At 39.7% G+C, this 23,888-nt stretch overlaps 1 protein-coding gene and 3 pseudogenes across 2 annotated transcripts; 2 read left to right on the top strand and 2 right to left on the bottom strand.

Annotated features, from left to right (window-relative positions):
- Window positions 1-438: 438 nt before the first annotated feature.
- Window positions 439-3,975, top strand: LOC104742214 (uncharacterized). 2 transcript variants are annotated; one of them, XM_010463184.3, is made up of 7 exons: window positions 439-922; window positions 1,268-1,373; window positions 1,598-1,684; window positions 1,800-2,441; window positions 2,672-2,999; window positions 3,135-3,216; window positions 3,380-3,975. In XM_010463184.3, exons 1-7 carry the CDS (start codon window positions 725-727, stop codon window positions 3,584-3,586), a joined length of 1,650 nt encoding a protein of 549 aa, XP_010461486.1. In that variant the 5' UTR covers window positions 439-724; the 3' UTR covers window positions 3,587-3,975. The 2 variants fall into 2 exon arrangements, with proteins under 2 accessions (XP_010461486.1, XP_010461485.1); XM_010463183.3 differs by having other exon boundaries at window positions 478-922; window positions 1,595-1,684.
- A 1,000-nt stretch (window positions 3,976-4,975) lies between these two features.
- LOC109128715 (uncharacterized) lies at window positions 4,976-22,306 on the bottom strand (annotated as a pseudogene).
- LOC147928637 (protein FAR1-RELATED SEQUENCE 5-like) lies at window positions 7,110-9,413 on the bottom strand (annotated as a pseudogene).
- On the top strand, window positions 18,484-20,092 carry LOC147928636 (uncharacterized; annotated as a pseudogene).
- Window positions 22,307-23,888: the final 1,582 nt, after the last annotated feature.

Raw genomic sequence — 23,888 nt, 5'->3', positions numbered from 1 at the left:
TTAGTTATTAAATTAATTGAAATGTAATGACATTTTTTTGTAATATGTCATATGATAGTAGGGTTAAATTTTATCAACATTGCTTAAATAAGTATATATAGATTATTATTTTTAAAAACTAAAAAAACAATTTATTGCATACTCATGTAACAGATGTATAAATTATTCAATAAATTCGTTATTACATAAGTAGTTCGTAAAAATAATAGCAAGAAGGTGTAACATTCAAAGCTAAACTCCACCTATTCTACCATTTTATCATAAAAAAAGTTTTCCATCATTACTCATTAGTATGATGAATTGATGATCATGATCACCCTCCTTAATTAATGGAAAGTCTCATGTTAAAACAAAATAAAGAAAAAAACAAAAACAAAACACACCAATCGCAACACTTAAAATTCATTAAAATTCGTATCTACCACGCCTCAAAAGGTTGCTCTTTTAAATAACAGTAAAAACATTTTTTTTTTAAAAAGCAAAAATGTTAAAAAAAATTCATCTCTCTCTCTCTCTCTCTCTCTCTCTATCTTTCTCTCTCAACAGTCTTTCACACAAGTCAAAGTCACACATTGTTTCCCTGCAGAGTGTCTCTGAGTCACCACCACCAAAAAAACCAGATTACTCACAAAACCTCTTTCTCTCTCTTCTCTCTTCTCAATAGCTCGAGCTCACAAAAAAAAAAAAAAACGTTAGAGATTTAGCTTCTTCACGAAGATTTCAAATGCCGTCGGAGTCATCGTACAAAGTCCACCGTCCGGCGAAACCCGGAGGATCTCGACGAGACTCAAGCCCCGACTCTATAATCTTCACACCGGAATCTAATCTCAGTCTCTTCTCCTCCGCTTCCGTCAGCGTCGATCGTTGCTCTTCCACCTCCGACGCTCACGACCGTGACTCTCTCGTCTCCGGTCCTTCTCTGGTACTCCCCCTCCATCCACATTGTTTCACTTCATGAATCTGAGAGTTTCACTATCACATTTATGAATACGCGTGTGTGTGTTTGACTTAGTCAAAATCATGCAAAATTTGTAATTCGATTTCACTGTTCATCGTTCAATGACGCTAGGGAAAAAAAAAACAGATTTGTTGTTTCGATTTGCACTGGATTTTAGAGATGATGATCACATGCAACAGAGCTATATAGATTTAAGTTAGTGAATAAGCTTCGTTCGTTAAACATGATTCTGATCTTGGACTTGGAATGTATTTTTGTTTATTTTGAATTTGAATGTAACTTTTATTTGCAATTATTTGAGATGAACAGGAGCGAGATCAGAGGGTAAGTTCGAGCTGTAAAGATCTAGATCTAGACAAGCGTGGAACAGGGTGGAAGAATAGTCGTAACTCTAGAAAATCAAATAAAGTGAAAGGTAAGCTACTACTACTACTAGTACTGATGTATGTAGTGTTACTGCTAGTGATTGAATTGGATTATAAAGTTGTCAAGAAAAGAGAGAGACATGCGACAAAAATAGTCTAAAAGATATCAATTATGCTTTTGGAAATTTGAAAAAAAAATATATATATCATGTTTTTCTGTTTCTCTTACTTTTTACTTTGTTGTTTCTTTGTTTTCTACTGAAAATAAAAGCAGCTTGGAAAGAGGAGTTTGAGGTTAAAAAAGATGATGAAAGCCAGAATCTTGATTCAGCTAGGAGTTCTTTCTCTGTAGCTCTTAGAGGTCAGTTTACTTTTTACATCATAACAAAAGGAAAAAAAAAAAAAAGGTTATACTTTAGCAGTCATTACTTGAAGAGAAACAGGTTGTTTAATTTAGTAATTTCAACTCTTTGTAGAATGCCAGGAACGAAGATCCAGATGTGAAGCGCTGGCGAAAAAGCTAGACTACCAAAGGACTGCTTCATTGGATCTTAGTAATGTAATCTCTTCGTCTCCAAGAGTGGTAAATGTTAAGAGAACTTCAGTTTCAACTAATAAATCCAGTGTGTTTCCTAGTCCCGGAACTCCGACTTATCTGCAAAGTATGCAAAAGGGTTGGAGCTCAGAGCGAGTGCCTTTACGCTCAAACGGGGGAAGAAGTCCGCCCAATGCTGGTTTTTTACCTTTATATAGTGGTAAAACAATTCCTTCTAAGTGGGAAGATGCAGAGAGATGGATAGTTAGTCCTCTTACTAAGGAAGGAGCTGCCCGAACTTCATTTGGAGCATCACATGAAAGGCGACCTAAAGCCAAAAGTGGTCCATTAGGACCTCCAGGATTTGCATATTATTCATTGTATTCCCCTGCGGTTCCTATGGTTCATGGTGGAAACATGGGCTGCTTAACGGCAAGTTCTCCATTTTCAGCTGGTGTGTTGCCAGAAACTGTCTCTTCTAGGGGTTCTACTGCATCAGCCTTTCCTCAACGAATCGATCCTTGCATGGCTAGATCGATTAGCATTCATGGCTGCTCTGAAGTACTTGCACCCTCATCCCAAGGTATAATACTGTTCAACTCTCTGTAACTCAGTTTTATAAACTACATTTGAGTTTTGATATTATTATCCAACTCTCCATAAATTTTATTGTGTTAAAATTAGAGTGGACAAAAAAGGACTCATGCATCAAACATTATAATCTGCTCTACTAATCGTTAAAATATCACGACCTGGAAATTTTGAAATTCTTGTTTGGTAAACTACTTACGGATTTGCTACCAATATGTCCAGATGGCATCCATGAAAGTATAAAGGATGCAGCTACTGATGCTCAAGCTGTCTCAAGAAGGGATATGGCGACCCAGATGAGTCCCGAGGGAAGCATCCGCTTGTCACCTGAGAGACAGTGTTCATTCTCTCCCTCCTCTCCATCAGCACGACCTGTTTCGGAACTACTGAATGGTCATTCCAACCAAGCAGAAGTCAAGGACTTACAGGTTGATGAGAAGGTAACCGTAACTCGCTGGTCCAAGACGCACAGAGGTCTATACCATGGAAATAGCTCAAAAATGCGAGACCACTTAAATGGCAAAGCTAGGGATCCTCAAGGTCTGACATGGTATGTTCTTAGATTATAGGGTTGACACATTAGTCAAACGCTCTTTGGTTCTGAAGAATCTTATAAGCAACAGGAATGCTAGTTTTCAAATGAATTAGACTTGGAATTCTGATTGAATGTTTCCTATTTCTGTAGTGTGAAGACCGCGGAAGCCAGCATCATATCTTGGGAAAATTTGCAGAAAGCTAAAGCCGAGGCCGCAATAAGAAAGCTAGAGGTTAAATTCCCTCTCATCCTGTTTCTGTAGCATTATTATTTTTTATCTGAAGCACAAAAACTGAGGCTAAGCATACAATTGCATTTGATATCAACACCTTTAAGTAACTGCTTTAGTATGTTTTACTCCTAGTGTAATCTAATGTCAGAAATTTTTTTCTCAGATGAAATTGGAAAAGAAAAGATCGTCGTCAATGGAAAAAATAATGAGAAAAGTGAAATCAGCAGAGAAGAAAGCAGAGGAGATGAGGAGGTCGGTGTTAGACAATAAAGCAACAACCACATCACATGGTAAGGCTTCATCTTTTAAAAGAAGTGGGAAGAAGAAAATGGCTTCCCTAAGTGGTTGCTTCACCTGTCATGCATTCTAGTTGCCCTTTTTGGAAGAAAATACGGTAAATGGAGACTCTTCACTCATGCGTATGCGTAATATTTGGTGTTCTTATTCCTACTTTGTAATAATATACTTTTGATCGTAAGTAGCTGTTAATTGTTTCCAATACATGCGCTTAGTACATTTGTATGTTAGTTCCTAGCTGAGAGTTAAAATCCGAGGGATGAGTTCACCCCTTTCCACCTTTGTTTGGTCCCTTGGAGCCTGGAGGTGTTTAGAGGTGATTTGATCCCTTGATAGGACAAGATTTCTTTACTTACCTTACCGATCACATATGCATTATTCTGTTGATTATGTTCTTACCTTTTAAGTACAGTTCCTACAAAACATTTCATTAATTTATGTCATATTGTATGGTTCACATTATGACCAATTCTTTTTGGTACAGTCCAAATAATGTGTTTGCGACCAACCCAATCAGACGAGATTATCATAAGCATATAAACCATTCTGTTAAATTCATCATGTATAGAAAGAATCACAATCATACAACAATTTACTAATAAAATTTACGATGGAACCTGAAATACAATAATTCAAGACATATCAAACAATGAAAGTATAGAAGTACAAGAACAAATATGAAAACCTCGGCACTCAAAAAAAAAGGGCTCTACGCAACGACGATCACATACACAGCAAACTGGTCGATTGTTACCACTGTTGCGAGTAATTAACAACGAATCTCGTCCCCTTGGAATGGACATGGGCCTCATGAAGAGTTGTTTTCCTAATAAACAACTAATATGCACCGTAATATTCATGACATGTATAGAACCACTCGTTTGCATCTAATTTTGGTTCACAAATTTCGCACCAGTGTTGACCACTTGTCGTAACTTCTTCCCTGCAGCAAAGAGTAAGTGGATGTCGGTCGTGTTGGTAGTGTGTCACACTTGGTAAAGTAGCACATTTTAGGTCCAAATATGACTTGCATTCCATACACTCTAGGGAATAAGGTGAATGTAGAAACTGAGTTTCACACAATGAATTTGTTTGAAGGGGAAACAAATTCAATAAAGCTTTCTCTCTAAGAAATCAGATCAAAGTTAACAAGCAAAGAGAATTGAAATCTCTTGAGGAAGAAGTTAGGGTTTCCGCTCAAGAACAATGAAGAATTAGGGTTTTTTATTAATTTCGAGATGATATTACAAGGAAGGGGTATCTCCCTCTTTATATGCTTTCATAGATCATGATTTATGTCCACTTTCCTAATTGATTGAACTGTGATTAGGAAAGTTCCTTCTTTTCCTCAGGTCGGTCTGGAGGCGATTTGGGTAGTCAGCTACTCGATTTTGGACTGGGCCTATCTGTCTTCTTCGGCCTTTGTTCAAAGGCCGAGTTTAATCTCAAAATGAATTCCCGGTTAGGCAACCAGCTTTCTTATAGGTTTAGATCGGTATGTCGGGGGTGCCAATTCCCGCACCAATAGTGAACACTGACAAGACTTACACCCCATGCATTCACCGTGGGTAAGATTGAAGAAGAGCTCATGTGGATGGCTTACATGGATAATAGGATCGGGAAGGGAGGCACACCTGGTGTCTAATTCGAACTTGCATTCTCCTTGGCTGCATTTGTATACGAAACCGTAACCTATTTGGTCACAACCATGACATTTGAACAGTCATGGAGATGTTCTATATGGAGATGCTCGAATCTTTCGTCAATCACGTATGCTAATGGCTTTGGAGGAATTGGATGGAGGATAAGGTGTGTCTGTGTAGCGGATGGTCTTTTTTACGAGGAAGTGATGCACATGCTTTGTGGAGAAGGAATTGGCACTGTATACAATTGTAGAAACTCTCATATATTAATATTGGGAGGATGATGCCCGACAGAACATGTTTTCATCCCATACGTCGTTACGGTGGAGTGTTAGATAATGCTTATGACTGAAATGGTGTATGGTCTTTTCATCGATCCTCACGAATGGCTCAACGTTTTTATCTGGTTCTTCAGGCAATTCTTGGAGATCTTTGCCGTCCCACACATGGCCTTCCACTCCACATTTGGAATGGACAGCATAGCGGCATCCCTTTTGGCAGGAAAATTTTCCATAGGTAACATCAATGGTATGACAACAGAATCCGCAAGATAATTCACCTGAAGGAAAGGAGGAAGAGAGAGCTAAGCGGTGTGGGTCAGGGGCGGATCCACGGCTACCAAGGTGGTGGCAGCTGCCACCAGTACAAAAAATTATATATGAGTTTGTATTGATTTTTTTATAAATGTAAAAAAATTGCCCCCGCCATCAAATGTAAAATTTACTTTTGCCTCAATGGTCCAACCATTTTTTGTTTAAACCTTTTAGAAGGCCAAAGCCCACATGATTAATAAATTATTAATAAATAAAAGCCTAATTTGTAAACTAAAACTAATTAGCTTTACAAATTAAAAATCCTAAACTAGTTCCTAATCCTTCACCCCCTCTAGTGTTAACCAATAAAAACATGACATGTAAGACTAAATTTTAACCAAATATTGAATTAAAACAAAAATCAAAAATAAACAAAAAAGTCAATATGTGTTTGCCATGTCGTTAACGTCGTTGATGTCAATAGACGTCTCCCACCTTTTCTTTATGAAAAATTTTAGGGGTGAACTTCTTTTATTCATCCCCTCTTAACTAACCAATTAAAATATAACAAAATGTCATGTCATATCATATTAATAAAATATATCAAAAATGAAATGAAAAGACAAAACAAATTAAAGAAACAAATTATGTAGATTTTTAATAAGGAAATTATGTCGGTTTGAGTTTATATAAGAATGGTTAGAGTGTAGATTTTACAATTAAACAAAATTATATGTCGTTTTGGATTTACAAAAGAGTGATTGAGATTTAGATTTTACAATTAAACAAAATTATATGTTAGTTTAGGTTTACGAAATAGTGGTTAGGGTTTAGATTTTATAATTAAACGAAATTATATGTCGGTTTGGGTTTACAAAAGAGTGGTTAGGGTTTAGATTTTACATTCAAACAAATTTATATATCGGTTTAGGTTTATAAAAGAGTGATTAGGGTTTAGATTTTACAATTAAAAAAAAAATATGGTTTAGGTTTATAAAAGAGTGGTTAGGGTTTAGATTACACAATTAAACAAAATTATGTTGTTTTGGGTTTATAAAAAAGTAATTTGGATTTAGATATTATAATTAAAAACTATAATATAATATTTAGAATTAATAACTTTAAAATTGAATGAAATACAGATTTTATTTCTTTAATTAATAAATTATTTTCTTAATTAAGAGGGAGTGAATAAGAGAGGTTCACCCCTAAAGGTGAATCCAAGAATTGTCCATTTATTTATTAACCCTCCCAATCTTTAATAGTTTTAATTTTTGTTTATTTAACTTTTTAAGAAAGCTATGATGCGAAACGGAAGGTTTAAAACCATTTGTTTTGTTCAACGAGTAATATGCAAATATATTTGTTTTTGATGCAGAAAAACACAGTAGTTAATGATTAAGAATTTATATTATATCTATTAATTTTGACTTGCTTCTTTCTTGTCAGTGTAAACATGTATGCCTAACCTAAAAACATGTGAACTTAGAAGAAAATAAGAAGAAATAAAAAAATGAAATCAATCTAGAATAAAATAATACTACTGATGTACTTTTGTAAACATATGATTCCATAAAAAAAAGAAAAATAATCTAGATTTAATATTTTGTGCTACGAATATGATTATGGAAAAAATAAAAAAGTAATAAATAAAAGTAATAACAGAGCATTACGACGAACCACCATAATTTTTTTCATATTCCTACAAAATATAAAACTTCAAATTAATAAAAAAAATAAAAAATAACTCAAATAGAAATAGTAAGAATGAAATGTTTACCTTGAACACTTGTGAGATAAAAGACTCATTATGTAAGGTCGCACTGGTGGTAGTAACAGATAATTGGGTATATGGAGTAAAAGTAGAGTCCTATAGCATTTATCACTTTATTAAAAAATTAATATACACACACACATATATATATATATATATATATATATATATATTAATTCACATGTTAATAAAAATTAAACATAAACTAAGAAGAAAAATGTACCTGAAATGATAATTTTTATTTGCTGTAGCATTATTTGATGATTTTGATGTACGCTGATTTTTTTTTTCAAGAACATTCAAAAATTGACCATGGGGTCCAACTTTTTTGTTCTTTGGTCGTCCAACAGAAGCTTTTCATTTTATTCCATGTGCATTGAGAACTTCCTTGTCTTTTTATTCCACGTGCATTGAGAACTTCTTCTTCTTCTGAGCTTTGGGGCATCCATGCATTAGCTTTCACAAGTTCTTTTTTCTTTTTCTCCAATTTTCTAAGCAATTGAATGGCATGTTCATTTGCACACAATGTCAACTCTATATGATCAGCAGCAACAAATGCAATCTCACGGAAAGTACGACATATATGGCTGTATCGCCTTCCAATTGATTGCGTCACTGTTTCATTAGGTGTCTCTAGATGATAACAAGATAAACTTCGTGTTTTTTCCTCTTTGCTCCAACGAGGTAGAATGTAGCTAGATGGAATTCTTCTAACATTTTTCTTGTCCAACACTTTCAATTCATGACGGCATAAGATCCCAGCAAAAGAAAATTTCATGCAACCACAATGTATTGTTTCGCTTGTAGAATCATAATTAACCAAATGCTCTCGTGCTACACCACGATAAGATACTTTGTATTCATACACCATCTCAAACTTATTGACCTTGTTGGCAACATAATCACCGATAACTATGTATTATTTCTGGAACAAGTTAAAAACTTCGGGTGTATACACTTCTTGTGCATGTTGCAACATCTCTACAGTAGCACATAAAACCGGCGAGTTATTCATCATATTGAAGTCAGCAATTAATTCCTTATATCGTTGATCCTCCAACACTCTATCATAGTGTTCAAAGAAGCACAACAAGTTATAACTACACTTCAAATATTTTTTCAATATACTATTCATACTTTCACTGCGTTGTATGCTCACCATATCCGGTGTAAAAGTATGACGTCCATAAACCATTGCCCATTTTTCTTTGAGCTCAAACAAATTCTTCAACCATTCATCCTCTGTCAATTTATGCTTCTGGAGCATATCATTCCATGCCAATAACCAGTCTTCTTCTTCCTCATGTTCATTTACACACTTACTGAAGTCCATTGCAAATTGCTCTGCTCCATGAAATACATGACTCAACTTCTTTGCAGCATTTTGATAAATATGCCAAACACATAACCTATGTTTTTTTTCTGGGAAAACCTTCACTATTCCATTCGCCATTGTTGTACATTGGTCAGTCAGAATTGTTTTTGGTTGTTTTCTGGAAATTTCTCCAAGAAAAGTCTCGAAAAGCCACTTGTATGACTCAATAGTTTCATCATATAAGAGAGGAGCACCAAACACTATAGTTTGTTTGTGATGATTAACCCCAACAAATGGATTAAAGGGTCTATCATACTCATTCGTCTTATAAGTTGTGTCAAAGCAAACAACATCTCCAAAAAGACTGTAATCACTTATAGACCGATCATCTGCCCAAAAGATATTAGTGATCATTTCATCTTCATCAAGCTGCATTGAATAAAAAATGATGAATTACCTTCTTTCTTTTTCTGAAAATATTCCAAAACTGCTCCAGCATCTCCCTTTTCTATTTTTGCCATTCGCTTTCGGTATATGTAATTTTGATAGTCTTTCGCCAAAAATCCCAGATTTGCTCGTCCCCCAACTTCTCTGCTCATCATTTCAACAGTTACTTTTGCTGAAATTCCTGACATCTCAGCATCATCAGCATGTTGTTTTTGAGAGATAGATATTGCACGATTGCCCTTCAACAAATGCTTCATAGGTGTCCCCACTAAATCATGGGTATGGTTCTGCTCGAAAGACACAATCTTATATCTTCCGTTCTTCTGAAGGAAGCAAGTCATATGAGCATTACAACCACACCGTGTGATTGGTTTTGAATAAGATTTTACGACCTTAGATTCTTCTTTCCTGATTGACAAAAAAAAAAAAAAAAAAAGATTCTTCTTTCCTATACCCCTCCTTTGAGCAAACATAAAATTCCCGGAATTCATTAGCTAAACCCAAGTAGTTGAATCTCATTCCTTTCTTCCACCAAATCCATCGTTGTTCCTCTTCCTTTTCGACGATCTCTCTCTCTCTCTCTCTCTCTCTCTCTCACCCCGATTACAAGAGTCTTCCACCAACTCTAGCAAATCTATAAACCATAAAAGCTCTTCTCAATATGTAATTTCTCTATTTGCTCGGTCTCTCATCATCTTCTTTTTCGTATTTACCATTTTCTTCATCATCTTCGTTGTCTTTGAAGTGATTATTCAAATTCAGAGGTAGTCATATGAGATGGCGAGCTGAGATAGGAACAGGGTTCTGATCCAACTCTTTCATTTGATTATCGAAATAGATCTCATACTCTATTTCTCGGATCGGAATCGTTTACGCATTTTCTGGATCGTGTGCCTACACTGAGTAGCTGACCGGTCAACGCCGGAACAAGATGAGATGGCGACGGTGTTTCTCCTCGAAGTGGCTGAAGATGAGATCATAAATGAAGGTCTCAGATTTGATTATTCACGACAAGCTTTACCTAAGAAATCTAAAATTATGTATTTAATTTTAAAAATAATAAAATTTTGTATTTATAATATTTAATATCAAAAATGCTATCTTTGGAAAAATTAAGAGTGTGTGCTACTTTTGGAAGAAAAACCTAAAGTAGTACTAGCCTAGGGTATTTAAAAGATGGAGACGTCTAGCGACAGCAAACACATATTGACTTTTTTTTTGTTTATTTTTGATTTTTGTTTTAATTCAATATTTGGTTTAAATTTAGTCTTACATGTCATGTTTTTATTGGTTAACACTAGAGGGGGTGAAGGATTAGGTTCACTCCTAGGGGTGAACCTAAGCATCTTTTTTTTTTGTCGTCTCTCTTTCACCTCCTAGCGTTTTTTTTTTCAACAAAAGGAAATCAACTCAAATGAGCCAATTTGTGGGGAAATTGTTTACAAACAAAATATGATGCGGAAAGAGACGCGCTCGACGTGCCAAAGAATCCGCGCAAACATTAGCATTTCTTGAAACCTGAACCAAAGTAAAAGAAGAAAACTCCTCCCTGTCAATCTTGATATCGTCTAGGTATGTTATGAAGGCGGGCCAATCTTGAGGCGAAGACACCATCTTCACCAAATCGGAGCAGTCCGTAATAAAAACCACCTCCCGGAAATCATGTCCAACCATGCATCACATCACCCAGATGAAAGCTTCCACTTCTGCATGTAACAGAGACAGACAATGCCGGTAATTGGTTGCGCCGTGAATCGGGGGAGATCCTTGTGAGGAAGTACAAACCCATACTGCACTTGCGAAAACATCAGTCCCTTTCCAAGATTCATCCACAAAGCACCGATGTCCAAAAAAACCGACGGAAGGGGAGCATTGTAGCCCTGAGCCCGAGAAGGCCTAACACTAGGGGAAGAGGGAAGGTCGTCCGAGTCTTCCTCCACCTGTGCCTGATGCCAAGTCTGCGCTTCACCTATCGCCACCCGGACAACCTCATTAGGTCGTTCGACCTGGTTTTCAAAAACCCGAGCATTTTGTGGCTTCCAGATATACCACATTATCCAAGGAAAAGCTGCAATCTGTGAACCCGGATTTGTTGATTCCAAAAAATGATCCATATTAGCATACATAGACTCTGTAGGGAAAAGCTGCGACCCTACCGAAACATGAGCTAAAGCCCAAGTCTGACGAGCCGGTGGAGACAAGAAAATGGCATGATTTATATTCTCCACATCTGCCCCACACCTTACACAGTCTACATCACAATCTATCCCTCGTCGCCTCAAATTAGCCGATACCGAAATACAGTCCGTCAAAACTTGCCACATAAAATGCTGTAATTTTGGGAGACACGGCACCTGCCAAACCTTAGCCAGAAGAGAAGTAATCTCTGGGCCACCCCAAAAGCCTGGAACGTATTCGGAATCCCCAAACACGCCGCCTCATACCCTGATTTAATCGTATATTTTCCATGTTTAGTAAAATGCCAACCGAAGTAATCTCTTTTCGAACAATTACTTAAAGGCAAGGCTTATATCATAGCTGCGTCCATGGGGTCAAAATGCTCAAAGAGCAAATCCCGTTTCCAAGTGTTCGTTTGGCGATTGATCAAATGAGTCAATCGAAGATCTGGATCCTGAAAAAGACCATTACTTTAAGCTGGTCTCGGGAATTGAGCTGGAATCCAGGGATCCTGCATATTGAAATGGAGTCCCCAGAGCCGACCCTTTTAATAAGCCCTTTATTTACCAGAGATCTCGCTGAAACAATGCTTCTCCACCCATAAGAAGGAGAGTATGACCGTATTTGTTCCATAGGGTTTGAATTTCGGTAATACCTACTTTTAAAAACCCTAGCAAACAGTGAGTCCGGATATTCCATCAACCTCCATAACTGCTTAGCCAACAAAGCCGTGTTGAAATCATCAACACTCCTAAAACCCAAGCCACCCAATTGCTTGCTACAACAAAGTTTCTCCCAAGCTAGCCAATGCATACCACCAGACTGGCCATTAGATCTCCACCAATAATTCGCCACAACACTTGTTAGTTTGGATGTTATTGTTTTCGGTAAACGAAAACAAGACATCACAAAAGTCGGTACAGCGGTCGCCACCGACTTGATCATCACCTTCTTCCCTCCTTTTCACAACAGCTTTGCTGACCAGCCAGTTGTCCGATTCTGCAACCGATCCCTAACGAAAGAGAAAACCTGCGTTTTGGACCCCCCCTAAACTTTCTAGAAGACCTAAATACGACCCAATGCCACCCAAATTGGTTATCCCGAATACTCCCTGCACCTCCGCCTTAGCCAACTCGTTGACCTTATGACCGAACTGAATTGAAGATTTCTCAAAATTTATTTGCTGTCCCGAAGCCGCCTTGTACTGCTTTAAAATATCTAACACAACGCCACATTGGTCCCTATCAACCTTGCAGAAAAAAAGACTGTCATCCGCAAACAACAAATGTATGATTGGCGGACACTTATTTGCCACTTTGATACCCGTAATCCTCTTTTCTTCCTCCGCCCTCCGAATATTGGCAATCAGAACCTCCGTACATAAGATAAAAATGTAAGGAGAAAGCGGATCACCCTGTCTTAGACCCCTCTCTGAGACTATCAATCCATTAGGTTGTCCATTGAGAAGGACTCTGTACTCAACTGAAGAGACACAGAACATTAGCCACGAAATCTATTTATCCGCAAAACCCATCTTCTGTGATAGAGCCTCGACAAAACCCCATTCCACTCTATCATACGACTTACTCATATCCGTCTTTATGGCCATAAATTTTCCTTTACACGAGTTATTAGTGCGCAAACCATGAAACATCTCCTGAGAAATGAGGATATTATCCAATATCAAACATCCTGGAACTAAGCTGATTGCGTCTTTGAGATTAGACCAGGTAACAACAGCTTAAGTTGTTGACATAAAACCTTGGAAAGAACCTTATACCCTACATTACACAAACTAATCGGGCGCAACTCTGCCATCCGCGTCGGTTTTGCCACCTTGGGGATGAGACATATATGCGTCCGATTTAAACCCTTATCAAAGACACCCTCGTCGAAAAACTGATTAACCATTGAGACTAGATCCCCCTTAACAATCTTCCATGCCTTCTGGAAAAACAAAGCTGTCATTCCATCTGGACCAGGGGCTTTGTCCGGGTGCATCATGAATACTGCCTTCTTTACCTCCGCCTTCGTGGCAGGGGCCATTAATCGTGAGTTATCCATGTCTGTGATGAAAGTTTTAACCTCCTTTAACACATCCTCGAAGTTATCCGGAGAAATCGTAGCAAACAATTCCTCAAAATACGACACTGCCGTAGCACATATTTCTTGATCCTCACTGGACCAAACACCCTGTTTATCAAACAGACCCACAATCCGGTTCCGGGCCCGACGTTGCTTAGTTTGTGTGCCTGAAAATACTTAGTATTCTTATCTCCCAACCTCATCCAGCGATTCCTACTCTTCTGGTACCAATGTATCTCTTCGTCACGACAGGCTTCGCGTAAGCGGATGTTGAGATCATAAATGACCTCCGGACCCGTGCTATCATCAGCCTAGGCCACCTCCAATTGACGCTTAAGATCCTCAATTAAAACCCCCCGTAAGGAGCCTGCTGTTTCCGCCACCGAGATATCGCTCGTCTACAATTAACAATTTTGTCCACAAACCCATTTGAGCCCGGATCCTGTCCTCCCAGCCAACCAGAGGAGATCATATCCATTAATCCCTCCTTCCCCACCCACCGGCGGTCAAACATGAAACCCATACGTCCCCGCGGCCTCTTCGCACCTAAACTAGCCACTAAAGGCGCATGATCCGAGGCGATCATCGGTAAATATTCCGTAACCGTATCCGGAAATAGGTCATGCCAATCCACATTACCTAAAGCCCTGTCCAGACGACAGCAAATAGGTTTCTTATCCCGCCAGCCTCGCTAAGACAAGCAATTCCCAAAATAGGGAAATTCCACAAATCCACAATCCTTTCTCATGCCATTGAAAGAGAGAAAAGAAGAGGCATGTCGGAGTTTTCCACCGCGTTTCTCATGATTTCCTGTTAATTCGTTCAAATCCCCAATAACAAACCAAGCAGTTGAGCGAGTGGTACTAATACATAACAAGCGCTCCCAAACCAAATCCCTTTTTTTGTGGGACTGGATCACCATATACAAAAGTTAAATGGATAATATGACCCCTATAGAACGCTTCTACATCAATTAACCGGTTAGACTCTTGCAAAATTGAAACATCAAAATCATCTTTATTATAAAATAATGCCAAACCACCACTAGAACCAAAAGGTTCCACTGTTTTTAAATTATTATAGCCAAAATGGCCTACTAATTTTTCCATGAAAAAGAGAGATTGTTTTGTTTCCATAAGAAATAAAAAATCTGGCCTATTTTTATTCCAAAGATCCTTTAGATTCTCTATAGTAGCCTTATTACCAAGACCCTGACAATTCCAACTCAACACATTCATGTAATAAATTTAGGTTTTGGTGGCTTAGCACCACCTAATCCTCCCTTGACCCCTTCCTGGGCCTTTTGGCCGACACAATTCTCACCACCACCACCCGGTCCCTGAGAGGGACGCTTCCGCGGAGAAAGCAACATCTGAGCATTCCTTTTCTTCGTGCTGACTCCCCTAAGCATCGTTCCCTTTCCTCGTCGTGTCCTCTGCCCAGTAAATGGCTTGTAAGGTCCCTCCATCAACGCCTCCATAACTGTATTCTCCTGAACCTCACCAGCATCCCCCATTGAACCATCCACAAATTTTCCCTCCTCCACTACACCACCCTTAGCAACTATAGTGGAAGAGTGATATGATAATGGAAAGCAATGACAATGATCAAGTGGAAGCTGAGCTTGTTCATGAGGATGCTATGCTTGTATCAGTTGGACCAATGACAAGAGCAAGGACCAAACAGCTTGCTGGAGCTGTTCAGTTGATATTTGAGGACCTTTGGAGCAAAGAGAACATGTGAAATTGTATTTGGGGATGATATCTATCAAGTCCAGGCCACTTTGAGCCTAATACAAGCCCAAGAAAGCCCAGAATAATCACTTTATTTTGTGGTTAAAGAAGAGTGACGAAAATAAGAGATACATGCATCAAAAGTCACTTTGGAAACATGCACCAAGAGTTGGGTCTTCATTCAACTTAGTATCTTTAATGTTTTTAGTTTCATGAATAATCAATACTTGGCTTTGTGACCAAGTTTTCTATCCCTATATAAACACATGTAATCTCACTTGAGAAAATCATTCAATCAAGAAATCTTTTATCTTTTATTGAGAGTGGTAAACTCCTTTGTTCCTTTGGAACTTGTTCTTTCTCCTTGGTGGGTTACATCAAAGAGTTCTCCTTGGTGGGTTACATAAAAGAGTTTTCGGTATATAAATTGATTCCGCCATACTTGACGTTGCCATTCATTAGCTGAGGATTGAAGAGTCGTTATAAGAGAGTCTAGGGCACAAGGATTTTCGGGATTCATCTCACGCCTTGTCATCTGTCTCCGCGAAGATTCTATCTAAAGTTCCACTGCCTTGCTTTGTTGGTTTGTTTTAAGAGAGTTTGGGGCATAAGGATTTTCGAGTTTATCTCACGCCTTATCATCCAGCTTCGCGAGCCATCGGAGTTCTAGGATTATCAGTCTACCTACCTTAGAGTGTCGATTCCTTGGGAGAATCACATCAAAGAGGGCACTATGGGAACCACCGGTAAACTCCCATCTTGAAATAAATCCTTCTTGACCACTTTCTGCACTGTGCCCTGAACAAAACTCGTACCCTGCACCACCTGGGATTTGACATCCTCCGGAACCGAAGCTAGCGTATTGGCTGGCCGTTTACGTACCTGACTCCTCTCATCCCCTTGTCTCCCCCGATGCTCCTGTGAATTCCTCGAAGAAGAAGACCCCTTGTGACGAGAAGTATTGCCCGGGAAGAACTCTGCCCGAGACTTTGCGCCTCCATACATGGAGCCCTTGTGTCCCCCCTTGTTGAAACCAGATCCCCGTCGTGATTCCACCATGACTGCGCCCTTATAACTCATGATCTGACCCTGGTCCTGATCAACCTTAGACCCCAATCGATCGCTACCGTCTGACAAACGCTTAGTCATGGGACAAACAACCTTATCGTGACACAAACTGGAACAGACCTTACACCAACCATACATCCGCTCATAATGGAGCTTAACAATTGTCACTTCCCCATTATAGAACTCAATATCAGTCTCAAAGAAGAGAGGCTTGAGACCATCAATAGTTACCTTCACCCTCCCCCTATCAATATCGAACTCCTCAACAATCCCCATTGCCGATCCAGTGTCTCGAAATGTTGGCACAACCCAAAACTGGATAGTATGCAGTTAGGAAGAGTTAGTATGATTTCAAGGCTTCAATGTCTATTATCAAGTATTTTAGGTTTCAAGAAGGTTTTACAGGTTTTATAGCAAAAAGGACCAAAAGACAAGGAAAATACCTTTTAGGAAAGATTTAGAGCTTTATAAAACTCTTGTTTCGACGTACTTGGTGTCTATGGAAAGCTGAGAGAGTAATCTTTCTCCTCGAAGTAAAATAAAGTCAATCCATTCATTCTGCAGGAATTTAGGCCCGATTTACCCAGACGTGTTATAAACCGACGTAAGGAGAACCATCAAGCCAATGGACTTTTATTGAAGGCCTGACCAGCGACCACCACGGCGGCCCAGTCCAAGTCTTCACCACGTTCTAGAACATTCCTACGCTGCCCCTTGTCCTGTACTCAAGAAGAAAAAACGTTTCTACCCGTACAAAACCCTAAACCTAGACAAAACCTTATAAATACTCTTCTAAGCTCTAGGGTTTAGAGTGTGCACATTTTGGAGCAGCCAAGAGATCACGACTAGAGGAGCAGCCGACGACCAGACTCTTCTCTCTCTTCTCTCGTTCCTCTCTTTCAAGCTTCGAGATCCACCAACTCTTTCTATTCTATTTGCTTTGTTCTTTGTTTCTTAAGGAAGAAGATCCTTACAACTTTGTTTGACAACCATTGAAGTAATATCTAAATCTCTTTTCTCTATTTATTCTTTTATGTTTATGAGTTTATTAAACCTTGCTTTGATGATTCCCTTAAACATGCTAGAGTAGTTTTCTAGTTGGGTTTAAAGAGATAATCAAAAGGGGAGATGATCTTAGTTTAGGTGGCAATTTTTAGGGTTTGTTAGATTTATATCTTATTTATTCTATACTTTAATTCTAAGTCTTTGCTTAATGCTTTAAGTTAGCCTCATGAACTAACTATGATCTAAAGTATGTGTGCTTTGCCAAAAGCTTGCATTTGTGCTTGACCTAGCTTAGATGTGTGAGGAGTCATAGGAAGCACATACCCCTTACCTATGAAATTTCATGGATTAGAATCGAACCTATTTTAAATGCTTTGATCTATGCATCGTTGCCTGCGACAGTTGAGTAACAGAGTGTAGAGATCTTAGACGTTTAGCTTGTAAAGTATAAGTTAACGGTTCATTCGTGTTTCGTAGTCCGAGTTTTAGATAAACAAACTAACCCTAAACTTTCCTAGATAGATAGATCATTGAACCCCTTCGATTTCCTTTGATGCCCAACGCTTGTTTTATTATTTTTATTTGCTTTTATTTACGTTTATTGCTTACTACGACCGTGACAACCAAAACCCCATTTTATTGAGTCCTATCCTTATATCTCTTCCGACGGATTCTCTAAACAACAACTCTCTCTCTGTGGGATTGATCCTTAAATACTACTACCGATTAGCTGTGCACTTTCAGCCGTTGTGTGGTCTTTTAAGGTAAAATATTTTGAAGTGAAAAACCACACACATCACTAAAGAAAGGTGGGAATGATGCATTTGTGAAAGAAGGGTTTTGTACTTGGAATAAGCCTGACAAGTTAGACACTCATATCGGTAAATCATCCAATAGTTCTCATTGTTGTGCTGCTGAAAAATGTGATAACTTGATGAAGCAAGGTCAGTCTATCGTGCATGCCTTGTTTAAGCAAGACGATGTGGTGAAGAAGGAGTATCACATTCGTTTAAATGCTTCAACTGATGTTTTCAGATATTTCTTGCGACAAAGATTGTCTTTTCGTGGTCACGATGAGTCAGAAGAATCTGCCAATAGAGTAAATTTCTTGCAACTCGTGAAATAAACAGGAGAACAAAATGATGTTATAAGTAAGGTTATTTTGAATAATGCTCCAAAAAATAACCAGATGATTTTTCCAAAGATTCAAAAAGAGATCGTGAATTCTTTTGCAGAAGAAGTAGTGAAGTCAATTATTGAAGAAATTGATTATGGTGTGTTTGGTTTGTTAGTTGATGAGTCTACAGATATATCTCACAAAGAACAAATGGCTATTGTATTCCGATTTGTTGATAAGAGCGGAGCAGTGAAAGAAAGGTTTATTGGACTTGTTCATATAAAAGAAACGTCATCTGCATCTTCGAAGTCTGCTATTGATAATTTGTTTGCTAAATATGGGTTGAGCTTGAAAAGGCTGCGAGGGCAAGGCTATGATGGAGCAAGCAACATGAAGGGGGAATTTAATGGCTTGAGAGCATTGGTTGTTAGAGAAAACAGTGTTGCTTATTATGTTCATTGCTTTGCTTATCAACTCCAGTTGGTGGTTGTTGCAATCGTAAAAAAACACTTTGAGGTTGGTAATTTTTTTGATATGATTTCAACATTATTGAATGTGGTTGGAGCTTCTTACAAAAGACAAGATATGATTCAAGAAAATTATCGAAGAAAAGTGCAGGAAGGAATTAGTAGAGGTGAGATTAACACTGGTACATGATTGAATTAAGAAATTTCGCTTCAAAGACCTGGAATTACTCGATGGGGTTCTCATCAGAAAACATTGGAACGATTAGTTAAGTTGTTTTCTACAATCATTGAGGTTCTTGAGTATATCCAAAATGAAGGCGTTGAAGACTCCAAAAAAGGTCAAGCATATGGTCTTCTCAAGTACTTTCACACTTTTGATTGTGTGTTCTATATGCAACTAATGCTACTTATTTTGGGATTGATTGAGAATTTGTCAATGGCTTTGCAAAGGAAAGATCAAGATATTTTGAATGCCATGTCATGGTGGAATCTACTAAGGGAGAATTGCAGAAGCTTAGGGATGATGGATGGGATTCACTTATGAATAAAGCTTCATCTTTTTGCGAGAAACATAATGGTGAAATGCTTGTCATGGAAGATGTCTTTGTTGATCCAAGGAAACCAAGAAGGAGAACCAATATAACCAACTTGCATCATTATAAGGTTAACAGCTTCTACACTATTCTAGACTTATAGCTTCAAGAGTTCAATGATCATTTTACGGAGGTAAAAACTGATCTACTTATATGTATGGTTCTTTAAGTCCTCTTGATTCATTTTGCGAGTTTGCCAAGGAAAAATTGGTGAAGTTGGTTAAGTTTTATCCAAATGACTTTAGTTATGGGGAGACTTTGTGTCTTGAGTAGCATCTTGATATCTACATTGACAATGTTCGCAGAGATGAACGATTTAAAAACTTGAAAAGTCTTGGAGATCTTTCTTGTTTGATGGTAAAAACCCAAAAGCATCTTGCACATCCTTTGGTTTACAAGCTTTTGAAGTTAGTCTTAACTTTACTAGTTGCAACAGCAAGTGTTGAGAGATGTTTCTTGGCAATGAAATTGGTGAAGACGGCTACACACAATAGAATTGGCGACGAGTTTCTAAGTGATTGTCTTGTTTGCTATATTGAAAAAGAGTTACTTGAATCTGTCACAAATGAAAAAGTTATAGAAAGGTTTCAAATGTTGAATGAGCATAGGGTCGTTTTGTAAGATGTTTGCGAGTTTTCATATGACAATTTTCTATGTTATTTAATATATTAATATTTATGTTTTTGTTATATATTTTCCCCATCGAATAAATTTTCTAGATCCGCCACTAGTGTGGGTGACGAGTGATCTTAACGAAACGGGGTAAGTAGATACATGTCCTGTGGACCATGTAGCTACAAGGGAGACAAGTGTAGACGAGATCATGGTTGTTCCTGAGAGACATGCCACAAGCATCACAGGGAGAATGGATTCGTCTAGGAAAAAGGGTGAGGATATTGATGGAACATGGGACGAAGGCCAGGACCAGGACGTGTACCAAGACAGAACTGGACAGGAAGACGCGGCCGCGGCCGCAACCAGATCGAGACGACCATCAACCCATGCACCAAATTTGATGCCCGAAGCAACCACAAGGAGCCGAACAGCAGCTAGGGCCGCCAAAAATAAGTGTCTCATCTTTGTCCAAGCGTTCGTCCGAGAACAAGAGGAGTTCGAGCATGGAGCCATTCAAGCCGCCGGACAGCTGACTGAGGTTCCTTTCTTGGTCTTCACCATTACACAGGGGTGAAGACCTCCAAGTCATTAGGGGAAATAGTACTCTTTTTCCTACCTTGGGTTTGTCCCACTGGGTTTACCAAGGAGGTTTTAACGAGGCTATAAACCCTAGTGCATGGTCATGACCGTGGACCACTCTCGGCCACGTGGCCATTCTATCTTTCGCTTATTTTCCTTTGTGACCATTGTCTTTTAAATTTGTTTCCTGGACGCTGCGTTTTATTTTAACCCACATGTTTAGGGTTTAGAGTTCCCTTGTAATGGCCAGCCTATTTAAAGGGCCTAGACTCCATAATGTAAAGGTTTGACTGGTAATAAAGAAAATCAAAGGTGTTCCTTTATCTCTCGTTTTCAGCGATTGAAACGAAACCCTAGAAGCTTCACGAACCGGGTTCGTAACCTTCTAGTTAGCCATATCACAAGGAGATCCATCCCTTGTGTGTCGCTACATCAATCCACCTTCTATTGTCACCGAACCGAGAGACTAACGAGTCGAGCATCTCCTCGTGAACCTCTTCCATCTCTACCCTCACCAATCCAAGAGCCTAACGAGTCGAGCATCTCCTCGTGAATCTCTTCCATTCGTTCCCATCGCCCTTACTGAAACGACCGACGTTCCGTACCGCTGGTTCCAGTTCCGTCCGTACGCTCGTGGGTCACGACCGTAGTCTGGGGTTACATCAGTTGGTATCAGAGCCGAAAGTTCCTCGCAAGGTTGTATCTTTCCTCTCTTTACGCTTCTAGTTACCTATTTCGAGTTTTAAGTCTTAGCGTTAAGAGTTTGTTCTTGCTGGGTTCGTTAGTTTTCTTGCGTCTTCTTGTTTTCGCTAGTCTAGAACTTTAAAGTTGTTTCCTTTGCGCTTGGTTTTTGTTTGTGGTGGCCTAAAAACCACGTGTGGTGTTGTTAGTCTTAGCGCGTGGAGTCAGTCGTTTGTTTTGGTCATAGGTTGTTGTCTTGTAGTGCTTTTGCTTTTTTCTTTTCATCCCAATTATTAGCCGTCCAAAGAGGCTGTGCTGTGTTGATTTTATCGAGCAGAGAACCCACACGTTTAAATCTTGCCGTGTAGGATTCGTCCAAACAGCCACGCGTCACGAATCGTCCGACGAGGGCACTCGCCGCCGACCATTGTTACCGTACGTGGGAGGGTCTCTTAACTACCGTCACACCTCTCTCCGACCGCTGCTGGTACCACTTCTCCAACCAGCCCGTACGGAGACCACCGCCCGACCAGTACCTCGATACCGTCTGTACAACCGCAATCTGTATAACCACCGTCCGCACCATGGCTGAGCAACAACAGCCGGGAGAACCCCTTCCTCCACCCAAAATCGGAGCTGTGTTAGCTGAGATACGTGCTCAAATGACCCAACTTGGGGAACGAATCCAAAGAATCGAGACGGGTCAGCGCCAACAAGCGGTTTGAGCACCGCAAGCTCCGAACCGGCAACAACGCCATGACCCAGATCCAGGAGGAACATCCGATGTGGACGAACAGCCGTACCGGAGAAGACATCGCCACATAGAGGACGATCGACTCGACGACCGATTTTATAACCCGGTGGACACAGGGCACAAGCTTCCCGCCCCAACGTTCGCTGGAAAGGTAGACCCGGAAGCGTACCTAGATTGGGAAGGAAGGATGGACCACATCTTTGCATGTTACAACTATCCCGAGATCAAGAAAATTGCCCTCCCCGCAGCTCAGTTTAGGGACCACGCTCTTACATGGTAGGATCAGAGTGAAGCTGACCGAAGGAGAAATGGAGAGCGAGCCTTACCACACTGGGGGGTCATGAAGAACGAGATGAGGCGCCGATATGTGCCACCACTGTACCACCGAGATCTTCAGCGAAGGTTCCGAAAGCTCTCTCAAGGAGCCAAAAGCGTAGAAAACTACTACAACGAATTCGAACATCTCCGCAACCGATTGGAAGTTGATGATACTGAAGAAGGCATAATGGCCCAGTTTCTAGACGGCCTTCAAGATCATATAGCAAGAAAGGTGGAGCGCTTGACGTACAACTCGTTCGAGGAACTCTTACATCTTGCGATGCAAGTCGCGCAACAGATCAAGAAGAAGATCAACAGTACCAACCGTGCTCGCGTTCAAGGAACGCCCAGTTGGTCACCTAGTTCGTCTCCAACGGCCAGAGGACATCGCGGCCAGGACAAGGCCAAGGCCATTTCCATTGACTCGCGGTTCAAATCGAGGGAACCATCCAGGGAAGCACGCAATGAACCAAAGCCGCATCAGACCGAAGGAAGAAGCCGAGATATCGTATGCTACAAATGTCAAGGTCGAGGGCACTATGGCCGAGAATGTCCTAACCCACGTACCATGACCATTACCGCATCCGAAGAAATTGAGTCCGTGAATGGTGATGACCAAGACGAGCAGGACGACGAATTGGAAATTGAAGAAGTTGTGGCCGAGCCGAACGAGGGAGAATTACTCATGATCTGACGGGTCCTCAACACCAGCCAATCACCGGACGATACGCATTAGCGAGACAACATTTTCCATACGCGTTGCACCATAAGTCGGAAGGTTTGTGGCTTGATCATCAATTGTGGGTCTTTCACTAATGTTGCAAGCTCTTACATGGTAAAGAAACTGTCTATTAACACCACAAACCACCCGAAACCCTATAAACTCAAATGGTTAAATGATAAAACCGTGATTTCGTTCAGTGTGGGCCCTTATAAAGACCAAGTCTTATGTGATGTGGTGCAAATGCAAGCTAGCCACCTCCTTTTGGGGCGTCCATGGCAGTTTGACAAAAGGACCTCTCACTGCGGCCACACCAACCGATATTTTTTTGTGCATGAAAACAAGCGTATTTGTTTAAAACCTTTGAGTCCTACACAAGTCTGTGAAATGCAAACGAAGTTGTGTAAGGATCCGGACGTTAAAATGAACTTTTTGATCAATGCTAGTGTTGTTCGGAGATCACTTAGTGACTCCACTTGTCAAGTGTTCCTAATGGTGTTTAAAGATGTTGTGAGTGCAGAACATGAACAGGACGCCGTCCCGGCCGAAATCAAGTCACTCCTACAGCGGTATCAGGATGTCTTTCCGGAAGAACTACCACACGGCCTACCACCATTGCGTAGCATTGAACACCAGATCGATCTCCTACCTGTTGGATATGGGCTGCGCCCAATATGCCACACGGCCCAACAAGACTTGTTAATTGTGATTTCGGCCCGACAAAATTGAGAGAAAGTACATTAACACTC

This window comes from Camelina sativa, chromosome 14, assembly GCF_030686135.1.
Source record: "Camelina sativa cultivar CO46 ecotype springtype chromosome 14, ASM3068613v1".
NCBI lineage: Eukaryota > Viridiplantae > Streptophyta > Magnoliopsida > Brassicales > Brassicaceae > Camelina > Camelina sativa.
This window is presented reverse-complemented; position numbering and strand designations above follow the sequence as displayed.